This window comes from Procambarus clarkii, chromosome 75 (assembly GCF_040958095.1).
Source record: "Procambarus clarkii isolate CNS0578487 chromosome 75, FALCON_Pclarkii_2.0, whole genome shotgun sequence".
NCBI lineage: Eukaryota > Metazoa > Arthropoda > Malacostraca > Decapoda > Cambaridae > Procambarus > Procambarus clarkii.
The window spans coordinates 850,877-865,241 of NC_091224.1; the positions used below are offsets into that span (position 1 = coordinate 850,877).

General features: G+C 54.1%; 1 protein-coding gene across 1 annotated transcript; it reads left to right on the forward strand.

Moving 5' to 3' along the window:
- Positions 1-349: 349 nt before the first annotated feature.
- Positions 350-1,345, forward strand: LOC138356915 (submandibular gland secretory Glx-rich protein CA-like). Its single transcript, XM_069313447.1, has one exon. It carries the CDS (start codon positions 350-352, stop codon positions 1,343-1,345), a length of 996 nt encoding a protein of 331 aa, XP_069169548.1.
- The last annotated feature ends 13,020 nt before the right edge of the window (positions 1,346-14,365 follow it).

Below are 14,365 nucleotides of genomic sequence, written 5' to 3' on the forward strand. Positions count from 1 at the left end.
CAGCAAACAAATAAACAAGGGATAAGAAGGCATTACATAGACGAAGGCAAATACTTCTCAGGGAAATCACCCCAAGGATACTTCCTCTTATAGGCCTCCTATATCAAATACTCCATGTCGGTAGGAGAACGATCCCCCTGCACCTGAGAGGCCAGCATGAACTCGGAAATCACCAAATCAGGCGGAAACGGCCGCTCCCGAAGCTGGGCGACGCAAGTCACATAACGCGTGAGGGGAGGACGAAACACACCCTCCGTGAGAGCAGAATACACCAAAGAAGCGGGCGAAGGCAGCCGAGACGAAGGCGAAGGCAGCCGAGACGAAGGCGAAGGCAGCCGATACGAAGGCGATGACCGTCGAGACGGTAACACCATCTCCGACACCGCAGGAGAAACAGAAGAGACGGCCGGAGATAGAAGAGGCGGCAAGACGGCCGCTGAGGAAACAGGGAACGAGGAAGAGGGCACAGAACCCCCAGAGCGAGCAGCCATTTTCAACAGCACCACTAGGTCACCACGATCACCATGAACCCCATCAGCAACCATCCCCCCACTGTGGAAAACCCTCGGCAGAAGAAAGAACAGAAGTTAAACGTGAGCCACAGCCATCCGCAGTCGGAGGCACATGGACCTCAGCCACCACCGTCTCAGGAGAGAGTGACGCTTCCGGAACCTCCCCGTCGACATCGCAAGACGCACAGTCGCTAAATTCCCCCACATCCGCCAAGGCAGAAGAGGAACGACGAGAACGCTTAAGCACCGGATGCACACCATCAGAGCCAGATGCAGAGCCAGAAACACAGGCAACATGGGCCGGGCGCACAGACACTCGACGCAGAATGGCAGCAGCTTCAACCGAAGGGGAAACTGGGCCTCGCATAGCAGGAGGGCCCACAGCCACCCCCAGCATCTACCACAGCTGTGACAAGACGAGGGCGCAGGGCGAGGCACAGCAGCAGGAGACGAAGAAGACGTCGACGCCTCGCAGAGACCACCCGGAAGACCCACGGGAGCAGTTGGAACAGCGATATGAGCAGGAAGATCACCCGGCGGCACTGCAACACCCGGAGGAGGGGCCACAACATCCAGAGGATTGCCGGGTGATGCAGCGGGAGCCGCATCAGCTAACGGGACGTCCACAGCATCACCCATGGAATCCTCCCCCACAGGGAGCAGAGGAAAATCCTCCTCCTGGAACAGGTTCACCGGAGGGACCGCATCCCCAGAACACCCGGCAGCCTGATGCCCCAACAGGCCACACCGAAAACATGTTCGGGGTTGGCGGACATAGTACACCCGGACATAGTACCCCAGAAGCCAGACTGAAGAAGGAATATCCGACCTGAGGCGCATCCCAAGGGTACGAACGTTCATACACATACCCTTATACCTCCTCGAGGACAGCGTGTTCACCCGCACACTGACAACAGCGCCAAACCACTGGAAGCAAGGCTGGAGTAGGTCCTCGAGAAAGTCCTTAACTCAACACTATAGACATCATCCACCAGGACACGGAGAATGTCACACATGACACGCTCTACTGCAGGGTAACCAGCACGGCCTGTAAACTTCAGGCCCATGGAGTTCACTCTCACAACAGGGGCAAGATGGCCTCCCATCGCAAGCGTGCCCCGTCAACACCAGCCAGGCAGCCTCATATTAGTAATTTGTGTACTAACATGCCATCCACTACGTGACAGAGCCCAATAGGCTCAGGAATCTGTACACCAGTTGATTGACAGTTGAGAGGTGGGACCAAAGAGCCAGAGCTCAACCCCCGCAAGCACAACTGTGTGTGCAGCATTTATTTTGTGATAATATGTGTCGTTCTCATGAAGTAGGAAGTATTGTTGATGTTCTGTCTTAGTCCTGTAGATGATGGAATGGAAATGTGTCTTAAATTCAACGAACTGTTAACTGCCATGACATGTATAGTGCTTCGCTGACTTCTAATCTTCTGTATAATTGCATTTGTCGATTATTTCAGTGTTTGTCAAGTTATCTCTGGTGATGATCTGGATGTGTGTTAAATTACATGTTCTTTGGTGGCGTTTTCATGTTTGTGCATTGTCAGATGCCTTGTAAGACGCGCTGTTTTCTTGCCTATAAAACTGCCCTTAAAAACTAAATTTGGAAAGTTCCTTTTTCAACTTCTTTCTTACGTGAAGAACATAAGATATATAGAGATGATTCGTGCTAGAACTAATCATCTCACTCTTTCTGTCATAGAACACACATATTATATATACATGTATGTATAATGCAGTGACTTGAACTAGCGACCTGCTGATTCCCAGACGCCTGGCAAAATGATTTTAATTGATGTATCACGCCACTGGGATTTCATTGTGATATGTGTACAAGTTTTTTTGACTTAATACAACATGTGGCACTACGATAGGTGACCACTTGGAAGATGTAGATTTTTAGTAGTTCTCGAAGAACCCTTCGAGGACCATATGAGGGTCTGGAGGACCATGATACAGACGGTGTATGGGAGGACCACCAAACAGACGGTGTATGGGAGGACCATGATACAGACGGTGTATGGGAGGACCATGATACAGACGGTGTATGGGAGGACCATGATACAGACGGTGTATGGGAGGACCATGATACAGACGGTGTATGGGAGGACCATGATACAGACGGTGTATGGGAGGACCATGATACAGACGGTGTATGGGAGGACCATGATACAGACGGTGTATGGGAGGACCATGATACAGACGGTGTATGGGAGGACCATGATACAGACGGTGTATGGGAGGACCATGATACAGACGGTGTATGGGAGGACCAACATACAGGTCATGGAGGACTGAGGGCCACACAGCCACAGCAACACCCTCACTATCACCACAGGACAGTAACCAGGTAGAGCGTGTGTGATTAACTAAGATAATTAACCAGATGAGCTTCTTCCCGTGACACTGTGACCTTGACCCGGGTCATTGTCTGTTGATATTATGACCTGAATCTTAGACATTTCCTGAGGATATTGTGATCACAACTTTAGTTTGTCTTCCACTTAAAAAAATACTAGTCATGCTGTGAATACCTTCGTTTCAATGTCGTTCTCTCAGGCTGTTGTGGTCAAAGACACTTAGTCAATTCTTCTGACTATGAATTTTTGTGTATATTTCAATGGCATTTTGAGTGTGCTTTGAATTGCTTTTATTATGTCTACTTTCTTAACATTAATTGCTGACGAACAGTCATGCAGTGAATGATACTGAACGTACTGAAGGATACTGAAGGATACTCTACCTTTGTCTCTTATCCTCCTACGTTCTTGAATTTCCATCTCTGTTTCATTCGTTACTCCCCTTCCCTTCCCCCTCCCCTCCCCCCCCCTAAGCACAACAATGTCGCTGGACAGACAAAAACATTAAGGGTTCTCACCCCATTTTCCAACACGTGACTCTGTAATTAGAGCCAGAACTCTGCAGTGTAGAAGAGTTCAGTGACGAACATGACACACATTTGTGAGTCCGCCGCGTCCTTCAGGTTCCAGTTAACAGTGGCCAGTGGTGGCCAGTGGGGGCCAGTGGGGGCCAGTGGGGGCCAGTGGGGGCCAGTGGGGGCCAGTGGGGGCCAGTGGTACCAGTGGGGGCCAGCGGTGCCTAGTGGTACCAGTGGTGGCCAGCGGCGGCCAGCGGCGGCCAGCGGCGGGAACTGGAACTGGCTGTGTGGTCTGGAGTCAGAGGCCGCGTAGTCTGGTAACACCCGATGCTTTTATCGACTCTCCACATTACCCGGGAATATTTAACTCTGCTTCTGGAAAGTGAGGATAAAACTCGGTAGCTATTTCTGGTGTGTGTTCTCCCGGCACATATTGGCTTATGAAAAAGTGCGGGAAAATCTGAAATGTTTTGGAAAATTTGGGAAAGTAAGCAACTGTATTTACAGGAGAGCGGAGGGGAATTATAGGACTACTTTAAATGATCACCAACTATCCCGCCGGCGGTGTTTTACTGTGGGGAAGATTGATCGTTGGATGAAGATTAAGCCACCCAAGAGGTGGTTTACGGTGGTGGTGGTGGTGTTGTGGAGTGAATGTGATGTTTGGTCGTGAAGTGTTATACTGTGTGCTGAGCTGGCATTTATATCGTCAGTCCTTACTATGTGGCTGCTATAATGGGGAGGATACTGCTGGACAGTGTTGATGAGGGGTGTCCAGCTGCTGGACAGTGTTGATGAGGGGTGTCCAGCTGCTGGACAGTGTTGATGAGGGGTGTCCAGCTGCTGGACAGTGTTGATGAGGGGTGTCCAGCTGCTGGACAGTGTTGATGAGGGGTGTCCAGCTGCTGGACAGTGTTGATGAGGGGTGTCCAGCTGCTGGACAGTGTTGATGAGGGGTGTCCAGCTGCTGGACAGTGTTGATGAGGGCGTCCAGCTGCTGGACAGTGTTGATGAGGGCGTCCAGCTGCTGGACAGTGTTGATGAGGGCGTCCAGCTGCTGGACAGTGTTGGTGAGGGCGTCCAGCTGCTGGACAGTGTTGGTGAGGGCGTCCAGCTGCTGGACAGTGTTGGTGAGGGCGTCCAGCTGCTGGACAGTATTGATGAGGGTGTCCAGCTGCTGGACAGTATTGATGAGGGTGTCCAGCTGCTGGACAGTATTGATGAGGGTGTCCAGCTGCTGGACAGTATTGATGAGGGTGTCCAGCTGCTGGACAGTATTGATGAGGGTGTCCAGCTGCTGGACAGTATTGATGAGGGCGTCCAGCTGCTGGACAGTATTGATGAGGGCGTCCAGCTGCTGGACAGTATTGATGAGGGCGTCCAGCTGCTGGACAGTATTGATGAGGGCGTCCAGCTGCTGGACAGTATTGATGAGGGTGTCCAGCTGCTGGACAGTATTGATGAGGGTGTCCAGCTGCTGGACAGTATTGATGAGGGTGTCCAGCTGCTGGACAGTATTGATGAGGGTGTCCAGCTGCTGGACAGTATTGATGAGGGTGTCCAGCTGCTGGACAGTATTGATGAGGGTGTCCAGCTGCTGGACAGTATTGATGAGGGTGTCCAGCTGCTGGACAGTATTGATGAGGGTGTCCAGCTGCTGGACAGTATTGATGAGGGTGTCCAGCTGCTGGACAGTATTGATGAGGGTGTCCAGCTGCTGGACAGTATTGATGAGGGTGTCCAGCTGCTGGACAGTATTGATGAGGGTGTCCAGCTGCTGGACAGTATTGATGAGGGTGTCCAGCTGCTGGACAGTATTGATGAGGGTGTCCAGCTGCTGGACAGTATTGATGAGGGTGTCCAGCTGCTGGACAGTATTGATGAGGGTGTCCAGCTGCTGGACAGTATTGATGAGGGTGTCCAGCTGCTGGACAGTATTGATGAGGGTGTCCAGCTGCTGGACAGTATTGATGAGGGTGTCCAGCTGCTGGACAGTATTGATGAGGGTGTCCAGCTGCTGGACAGTATTGATGAGGGTGTCCAGCTGCTGGACAGTATTGATGAGGGTGTCCAGCTGCTGGACAGTATTGACCAGAAGAGTGACAGTGTTGATGGCTTCAGGCTGGTTACTGCAAGGTTCTGGGACTCTTAAAGCTCTTCTAAGGTCGTTGGTTGCTTCACATTCCAGGAGATAGTGAAGTAGTGACTTTCTGTGACTGGCAGAAGATACACTCCCACTCTGTGGCTTCACCCGTCTCCCAGTTGCTTCTGTGACCCAGACGTAGTCTATATAACACAACTGTTATTTCCCTGGGGATTCCTTTTGGGATATTTAACCTGTCTAACTTGGTGGCCTGAAGATACCATATTGTAGAGTGCGAACCTTCGGGGAAGTGGGCAGACTTGCCTTTTGTGGTGTGTCTCCTCTCTCAGCAGACACACCACCCCTTTGTGATGTGTCTGCTCCCTCAGCAGACACACCACCCCTTTGTGATGTGTCTGCTCCCTCAGCAGACACACCACCCCTTTGTGATGTGTCTGCTCCCTCAGCAGACACACCACCCATTTGTGATGTGTCTGCTCCCTCAGCAGACACACCACCCCTTTGTGATGTGTCTGCTCCCTCAGCAGACACACCACCCCTTTGTGATGTGTCTGCTTCCTCAGCAGACACACCACCCCTTTGTGATGTGTCTGCTCCCTCAGCAGACACACCACCCCTTTGTGATGTGTCTGCTCCCTCAGCAGACACACCACCCCTTTGTGATGTGTCTGCTCCCTCAGCAGACACACCACCCCTTTGTGGCGTGTCTGCTCCCTCAGCAGGCACACTATCCCCTATGTGATGTGTCTGCTCTCTCAGCAGACGCACTACCCCTTTGTGTTGTGTCTGCTCTCTCAGCAGACACACTACCACCTTTGTGATGAGTCCGCTCTCTCAGCAGACACACAACCCATTTGTAATGTGTTTGCTCTCTCTGCAGACACACTACCCCTTTGTGATATGTCTGCTCCCTCAGCAGACACACCACCATTTTGTGACGTGTCTGCTCTCTCAGCAGACACACTACCCCACTGTGATGTGTCTGCTCTCTCAGCAGATACACTATCTCTTTGTGACGTGTCTGCTCTCTCAGCAGACACACTACCCCATTGTGATGTGTCTGCTCCCTCAGCAGACACACTACCCCTTTGTGATGTGTCTGCTCTCTCAGCAGACACACTACCACCTTTGTGATGTGTCTGCTCCCTCAGCAGTCACACCTCCCTTTTGTGATGTGTCTGCTTCCTCAGCAGACACACTACCCCCTTTGTGACGTGTCTGCTCCCTCAGCAGACACACCACCCATTTGTGACGTGTCTGCTCCCTCAGCAGACACACCACCCATTTGTAATGTGTCTGCTCTCTCAGCAGACACACTACCCCTTTGTGATGTGTCTGCTCCCTCAGCAGACACACCACCCATTTGTAATGTGTCTGCTCTCTCAGCAGACACACCACCCCTTTGTGATGTGTCTGCTCCCTCAGCAGACACACCACCCCTTTGTGATGTGTCTGCTCCCTCAGCAGACACACCACCCCTTTGTGATGTGTCTGCTCCCTCAGCAGACACACCACCCCTTTGTGATGTGTCTGCTCCCTCAGCAGACACACCACCCCTTTGTGATGTGTCTGCTCCCTCAGCAGACACACCACCGGGTGATAGTAGAGTCCAGGTGAACTGCACCAGATTAAAGGTTGTGTGTGCTGAGCCTGGACTTAGGCCGGGAGCCTCGACCCCCAGTACATTATATGTGCTGTCTGGGTGTTGATGACAGTACATTATATGTGGTGTCTGGGTGTTGATGACAGTACATTATATGTGGTGTCTGGGTGTTGATGACAGTACATTATATGTGGTGTCTGGGTGTTGATGACAGTACATTATATGTGGTGTCTGGGTGTTGATGACAGTACATTATATGTGGTGTCTGGGTGTTGATGACAGTACATTATATGTGGTGTCTGGGTGTTGATGACAGTACATTATATGTGGTGTCTGGGTGTTGATGACAGTACATTATATGTGGTGTCTGGGTGTTGATGACAGTACATTATATGTGGTGTCTGGGTGTTGATGACAGTACATTATATGTGGTGTCTGGGTGTTGATGACAGTACATTATATGTGGTGTCTGGGTGTTGATGACAGTACATTATATGTGGTGTCTGGGTGTTGATGACAGTACATTATATGTGGTGTCTGGGTGTTGATGACAGTACATTATATGTGGTGTCTGGGTGTTGATGACAGTTTAGTGTGAGGGAGACGGGGTCAGGTACCACCACTCTCTTCTTGACGACATCTTGAGATGATTTCGGGGCTTAGCGTCCCCGCGACCCGGTCCTCGACCAGGCCTCCGTTTTGTTACACACCCCCAGGAAGCAGCCCGTAGCAGCTGTCTAGCTCCCAGGTACCTATTTACTGCTAGGTGAACAGAGGCATAAGGGTTAAAGAAACTCATTTGTTTCCGGCTCCGTCGGGGATTGAACCCGGAACCTTAGGACTACGACTCCCGAGCGCTGACCACTCAGCCGTCAGGCGGCCTTAGTTACATGCCACTATGGCATGTAACATGCTCTTGATTATTAATGTATGTACTATAATGGTATGTACTAGTCAGGGGCGCCACACAGCTGGCTGGACAGCGATACGGCTTCGTAGTCCTGAGGTTCCGGGTTCGATCCCCGGTGGAGGCACGCACACACTCAGAGGAACACAAGAAAAATGACAATTGTAAAAGGTTTAGTGCCCCATCGAGGGGACACCTAGTTAACACAATGTGACTAATTCATGTCTAACCTTCACTGAAACAGCCCAGTGACCCCCCCCCCCCCTACGTCTATATCATGTTACACAGTAATGTGTTCTAAACCACTGACCTTATTTCCACGTCAATATTTACCAAAGTCTTTTCAGAGTCTGAAACTCCGAGCACATTATTTCTGGTTCTGTTTACCTGTTCCTATATTTGACCGCTTAATAATATGCCCTTTGCTATACTTTTCCATCCGTTTGTGTTCCCCATTACCTTGTGTTTGTCTTGCTGGAGAATGTTGTGTTGTTGTGGGCCCGTGAGTGGTGGTGGTGGTGCCGAGGGTGAGAGGTGGTGGTGGTGCCGAGGGTGAGAGGCGGTGGTGGTGCCGAGGGTGAGAGGTGGTGGTGGTGTTGCCGAGGGTGAGAGGCGGTGGTGGTGCCGAGGGTGAGAGGTGGTGGTGGTGGTGCCGAGGGTGAGAGGTGGTGGTGGTGGTGCCGAGGGTGAGAGGCGGTGGTGGTGGTGGTGCCGAGGGTGAGAGGCGGTGGTGGTGCCGAGGGTGAGAGGTGGTGGTGGTGCCGAGGGTGAGAGGTGGTGGTGGTGCCGAGGGTGAGAGGAGGTGGTGGTGGTGCCGAGGGTGAGAGGCGGTGGTGGTGCCGAGGGTGAGAGGTGGTGGTGGTGCCGAGGGTGAGAGGTGGTGGTGGTGGTGCCGAGGGTGAGAGGCGATGGTGGTGGTGCCGAGGGTGAGAGGCGATGGTGGTGCCGAGGGTGAGAGGTGGTGGTGGTGCCGAGGGTGAGAGGTGGTGGTGGTGGTGCCGAGGGTGAGAGGTGGTGGTGGTGGTGGTGCCGAGGGTGAGAGGTGGTGGTGGTGGTGGTGCCGAGGGTGAGAGGCGGTGGTGGTGGTGGTGCCGAGGGTGAGAGGTGGTGGTGGTGGTGCCGAGGGTGAGAGGCGGTGGTGGTGCCGAGGGTGAGAGGTGGTGGTGGTGGTGGTGCCGAGGGTGAGAGGTGGTGGTGGTGGTGCCGAGGGTGAGAGGTGGTGGTGGTGCCGAGGGTGAGAGGTGGGTGGTGGTGGTGGTGGTGCCGAGGGTGAGAGGCAATGGTGGTGGTGGTGCCGAGGGTGAGAGGCGGTGGTGGTGGTGCCGAGGGTGAGAGGCGGTGGTGGTGTTGCCGAGGGTGAGAGGCGGTGGTGGTGTTGCCGAGGGTGAGAGGCGGTGGTGGTGCCGAGGGTGAGAGGTGGTGGTGGTGCCGAGGGTGAGAGGCGGTGGTGGTGGTGCCGAGGGTGAGAGGCGGTGGTGGTGGTGGTGCCGAGGGTGAGAGGCGGTGGTGGTGGTGTTGCCGAGGGTGAGAGGCGGTGGTGGTGGTGTTGCCGAGGGTGAGAGGCGGTGGTGGTGGTGTTGCCGAGGGTGAGAGGCGGTGGTGGTGGTGTTGCCGAGGGTGAGAGGCGGTGGTGGTGGTGTTGCCGAGGGTGAGAGGCGGTGGTGGTGTTGCCGAGGGTGAGAGGCGGTGGTGGTGTTGCCGAGGGTGAGAGGCGGTGGTGGTGGTGGTGGTGCCGAGGGTGAGAGGCGGTGGTGGTGGTGCCGAGGGTGAGAGGTGGTGGTGGTGCCGAGGGTGAGAGGCAATGGTGGTGGTGGTGCCGAGGGTGAGAGGCGGTGGTGGTGGTGGTGCCGAGGGTGAGAGGCGGTGGTGGTGGTGTTGCCGAGGGTGAGAGGCGGTGGTGGTGGTGTTGCCGAGGGTGAGAGGCGGTGGTGGTGGTGGTGCCGAGGGTGAGAGGCGGTGGTGGTGGTGCCGAGGGTGTGAGGTGGTGGTGGTGGTGGTGCCGAGGGTGAGAGGCGGTGGTGGTGGTGCCGAGGGTGAGAGGTGGTGGTGGTGCCGAGGGTGAGAGGCGGTGGTGGTGTTGCCGCGGGTGAGAGGTGGTGGTGGTGCCGAGGGTGAGAGGCGGTGGTGGTGGTGCCGAGGGTGAGAGGCGTTGGTGGTGGTGGTGCCGAGGGTGAGAGGCGGTGGTGGTGGTGTTGCCGAGGGTGAGAGGCGGTGGTGGTGTTGCCGAGGGTGAGAGGCGGTGGTGGTGGTGGTGCCGAGGGTGAGAGGCGGTGGTGGTGGTGGTGCCGAGGGTGAGAGGCGGTGGTGGTGGTGCCGAGGGTGAGAGGTGGTGGTGGTGCCGAGGGTGAGAGGCAATGGTGGTGGTGGTACCGAGGGTGAGAGGCGGTGGTGGTGGTGTTGCCGAGGGTGAGAGGCGGTGGTGGTGGTGTTGCCGAGGGTGAGAGGCGGTGGTGGTGCCGAGGGTGAGAGGCGGTGGTGGTGCCGAGGGTGAGAGGCGGTGGTGGTGCCGAGGGTGAGAGGCGGTGCCGAGGGTGAGAGGCGGTGGTGGTGGTGCCGAGGGTGAGAGGCGGTGGTGGTGGTGTTGCCGAGGGTGAGAGGCGGTGCCGAGGGTGAGAGGCGGTGGTGGTGGTGTTGCCGAGGGTGAGAGGCGGTGCCGAGGGTGAGAGGCGGTGGTGGTGGTGTTGCCGAGGGTGAGAGGCGGTGCCGAGGGTGAGAGGCGGTGGTGGTGGTGTTGCCGAGGGTGAGAGGCGGTGGTGGTGGTGTTGCCGAGGGTGAGAGGCGGTGGTGGTGGTGTTGCCGAGGGTGAGAGGCGGTGGTGGTGGTGTTGCCGAGGGTGAGAGGCGGTGGTGGTGGTGGTGCCGAGGGTGAGAGGCGGTGGTGGTGGTGGTGCCGAGGGTGAGAGGCGGTGGTGGTGGTGTTGCCGAGGGTGAGAGGCGGTGGTGGTGGTGCCGAGGGTGAGAGGCGGTGGTGGTGGTGGTGCCGAGGGTGAGAGGCGGTGGTGGTGGTGTTGCCGAGGGTGAGAGGCGGTGGTGGTGGTGTTGCCGAGGGTGAGAGGCGGTGGTGGTGGTGGTGCCGAGGGTGAGAGGCGGTGGTGGTGGTGGTGCCGAGGGTGAGAGGCGGTGGTGGTGGTGGTGGTGCCGAGGGTGAGAGGCGGTGGTGGTGGTGGTGGTGCCGAGGGTGAGAGGCGGTGGTGGTGGTGGTGGTGCCGAGGGTGAGAGGCGGTGGTGGTGGTGTTGCCGAGGGTGAGAGGCGGTGGTGGTGGTGTTGCCGAGGGTGAGAGGCGGTGGTGGTGGTGTTGCCGAGGGTGAGAGGCGGTGGTGGTGGTGTTGCCGAGGGTGAGAGGCGGTGGTGGTGGTGTTGCCGAGGGTGAGAGGCGGTGGTGGTGGTGTTGCCGAGGGTGAGAGGCGGTGGTGGTGGTGTTGCCGAGGGTGAGAGGCGGTGGTGGTGGTGTTGCCGAGGGTGAGAGGCGGTGGTGGTGGTGCCGAGGGTGAGAGGCGGTGGTGGTGGTGCCGAGGGTGAGAGGCGGTGGTGGTGGTGGTGCCGAGGGTGAGAGGCGGTGGTGGTGGTGGTGCCGAGGGTGAGAGGCGGTGGTGGTGGTGGTGCCGAGGGTGAGAGGCGGTGGTGGTGAGAGCATCACCACAGCCATTGGTCTCTAAACCAAGGAATAGTAACGTCCATAAGTCAACACCATTTAGGGACAACTGGGACTCCAACACCAGGTACGGGGAGGATGGGGTTTACCTCATCTGGTGCTGGAGTTTACACACTCTTGTACACTCACCTCCAACACTTGAAACATCCTATAGTTGTATAGCTCAAAATATAGGGTATATTATGAATATAAATATATATATATATATATATATATATATATATATATATATATATATATATATATATAGAGAGAGAGAGAGAGAGAGAGAGAGAGAGAGAGAGAGAGAGAGAGAGAGAGAGAGAGAGAGAGAGAGAGAGAGAAAGAGAGAGAGAGAGAGAGAGAGAGAAAGAGAGAGAGAGAGAGAGAGAGAGAGAGAGAGAGAGAGAGAGAGAGAGAGAAAGAGAGAGAGAGAGAGAGAGAGAGAGAGAGAGAGAGAGAAAGAGAGAGAGAGAGAGAGAGAGAGAGAGAGAGAGAGAGAGAAAGAGAGAGAGAGAGAGAGAGAGAGAGAGAGAGAGAGAGAGAGAGAGAGAGAGAGAGAGAGAGAGAGAGAGAGAGAGGGGAAAATATATGTTGTAACAAATAATAACAATTGTGCATTAATATGAATTTACTTAATTTTCCAGTACAGAAAATATATCTGCATATTCGTTATACTTATTAAGGTGCGATTTATAGGATGTGTGACCTCGTAAAACTGGTGTGCAAGAAAATAGACACAATAGCACTCACTGAAGCATGGATGACCCTTGACCCAAGACCTACTAGTTGGAAGTAGCAAGTTCCCATACCTACTAGTATGGGAAGTAAGGTCTTCCATGTTGACAGAACAGACAGAAAAGGAAGTGGAGCTCCTGTCTATATGGAATATGATCTCGGGCGTCTCGTTAGAGAAGACATGAAATCAGAAACTCGTAGAGAATCAGTAAGGTGAGAGAGAAATGACGGAAAACAGAAACTCGTACAATAATACCAAGACCTCAGTTCAAATGACTCGGACAGTACACCAACTTTGCAAGAGATAATACTACATTAAGATACAGTAATGCATCGTTAGCAACTTTAACCTTACAGGAATAGATTAGGCATTCCAAACACCTAACATGGAGGCAGGACAACTCTGGGAGGTGATCGAGGAGCACTTTCTCACACTGTTACACACTGCACCACCACTAATACTGTTCTGTAATTGGCCCCTGACAAACAAACAATAATTACCACAATGAAAACAGCCAACGAACTGAGTAATAACTCTAATAGAAAATCGAGATTCATCATAACTTGTTAAAATAGTGCGACTAAAAACTGCTCGAGTTTGAAATATCCATAAAACCCATTTATAAAGTCTATGAATATTTCTTGGGCTGTGGTAGTCTTGTGGGACGTGAACATGTGACGTGTCTTTACTCAGCCCCCTGTAATAACCACCAGCCCCCTGTAATAACCACCAGCCCCCTGTAATAACCACCAGCCCCCTGTAATAACCACCAGCCCCCTGTAATAACCACCAGCCCCCTGTAATAACCACCAGCATCCTGTAATAACCACCAGCCCCCTGTAATAACCACCAGCCCCCCAGTAATAACCACCAGCCCCCTGTAATAACCACCAGCCCCCTGTAATAACCACCAGCGCCCTGTAATAACCACCAGCCCCCTGTAATAACCACCAGCCCCCTGTAATAACCACCAGCCCCCCTGTAATAACCACCAGCCCCCTGTAATAACCACCAGCCCCCTGTAATAACCACCAGCCCCCCAGTAATAACCACCAGCCCCCCTGTAATAACCACCAGCCCCCTGTAATAACCACCAGCCCCCTGTAATAACCACCAGCCCCCTGTAATAACCACCAGTCCCCTGTAATAATCACCAGCCCCCCTGTAATAACCACCAGCCCCCTGTAATAACCACCAGCCCCCCTGTAATAACCACCAGCTCCCTGTAATAACCACCAGCCCCCTGTAATAACCACCAGCCCCCCAGTAATAACCACCAGCCCCCCAGTAATAACCACCAGCCCCCTGTAATAACCACCAGCCCCCCTGTAATAACCACCAGCCCCCCTGTAATAACCACCAGCTCCCTGTAATAACCACCAGCCCCCTGTAATAACCACCAGTCCCCTGTAATAATCACCAGTCCCCTGTAATAATCACCAGCCCCCTGTAATAATCACCAGCCCCCTGTAATAACCACCAGCCCCCTGTAATAACCACCAGCCCCCTGTAATAACCACCAGCCCCCTGTAATAACCACCAGTCCCCTGTAATAACCACCAGCTCCCTGTAATAACCACCAGCCCCCTGTAATAACCACCAGCCCCCTGTAATAACCACCAGCCCCCCTGTAATAACCACCAGCCCCCTGTAATAACCACCAGCCCCCTGTAATAACCACCAGCCCCCAGTAATAACCACCAGCCCCCTGTAATAACCACCAGCCGCATGTAATAACCACCAGCCCCCTGTAATAACCACCAGCCCCCTGTAATAACCACCAGCGCCCTGTAATAACCACCAGCCCCCTGTAATAACCACCAGCCCCCTGTAATAACCACCAGCCCCCTGTAATAACCACCAGCCCCCCAGTAATAACCACCAGCCCCCTTGTAATAACCACCAGCCCCCTGTAATAACCACCAGCCCCCTGTAATAACCACCAGCCCCCTGTAATAACCACCAGTCCCCTGTAAT

Excerpts from the sequence above, each read along its gene's own strand:
- LOC138356915 (XM_069313447.1), top strand. The coding sequence starts at position 350 with ATGACCGTCGAGACGGTAACACCATCTCCGACACCGCAGGAGAAACAG.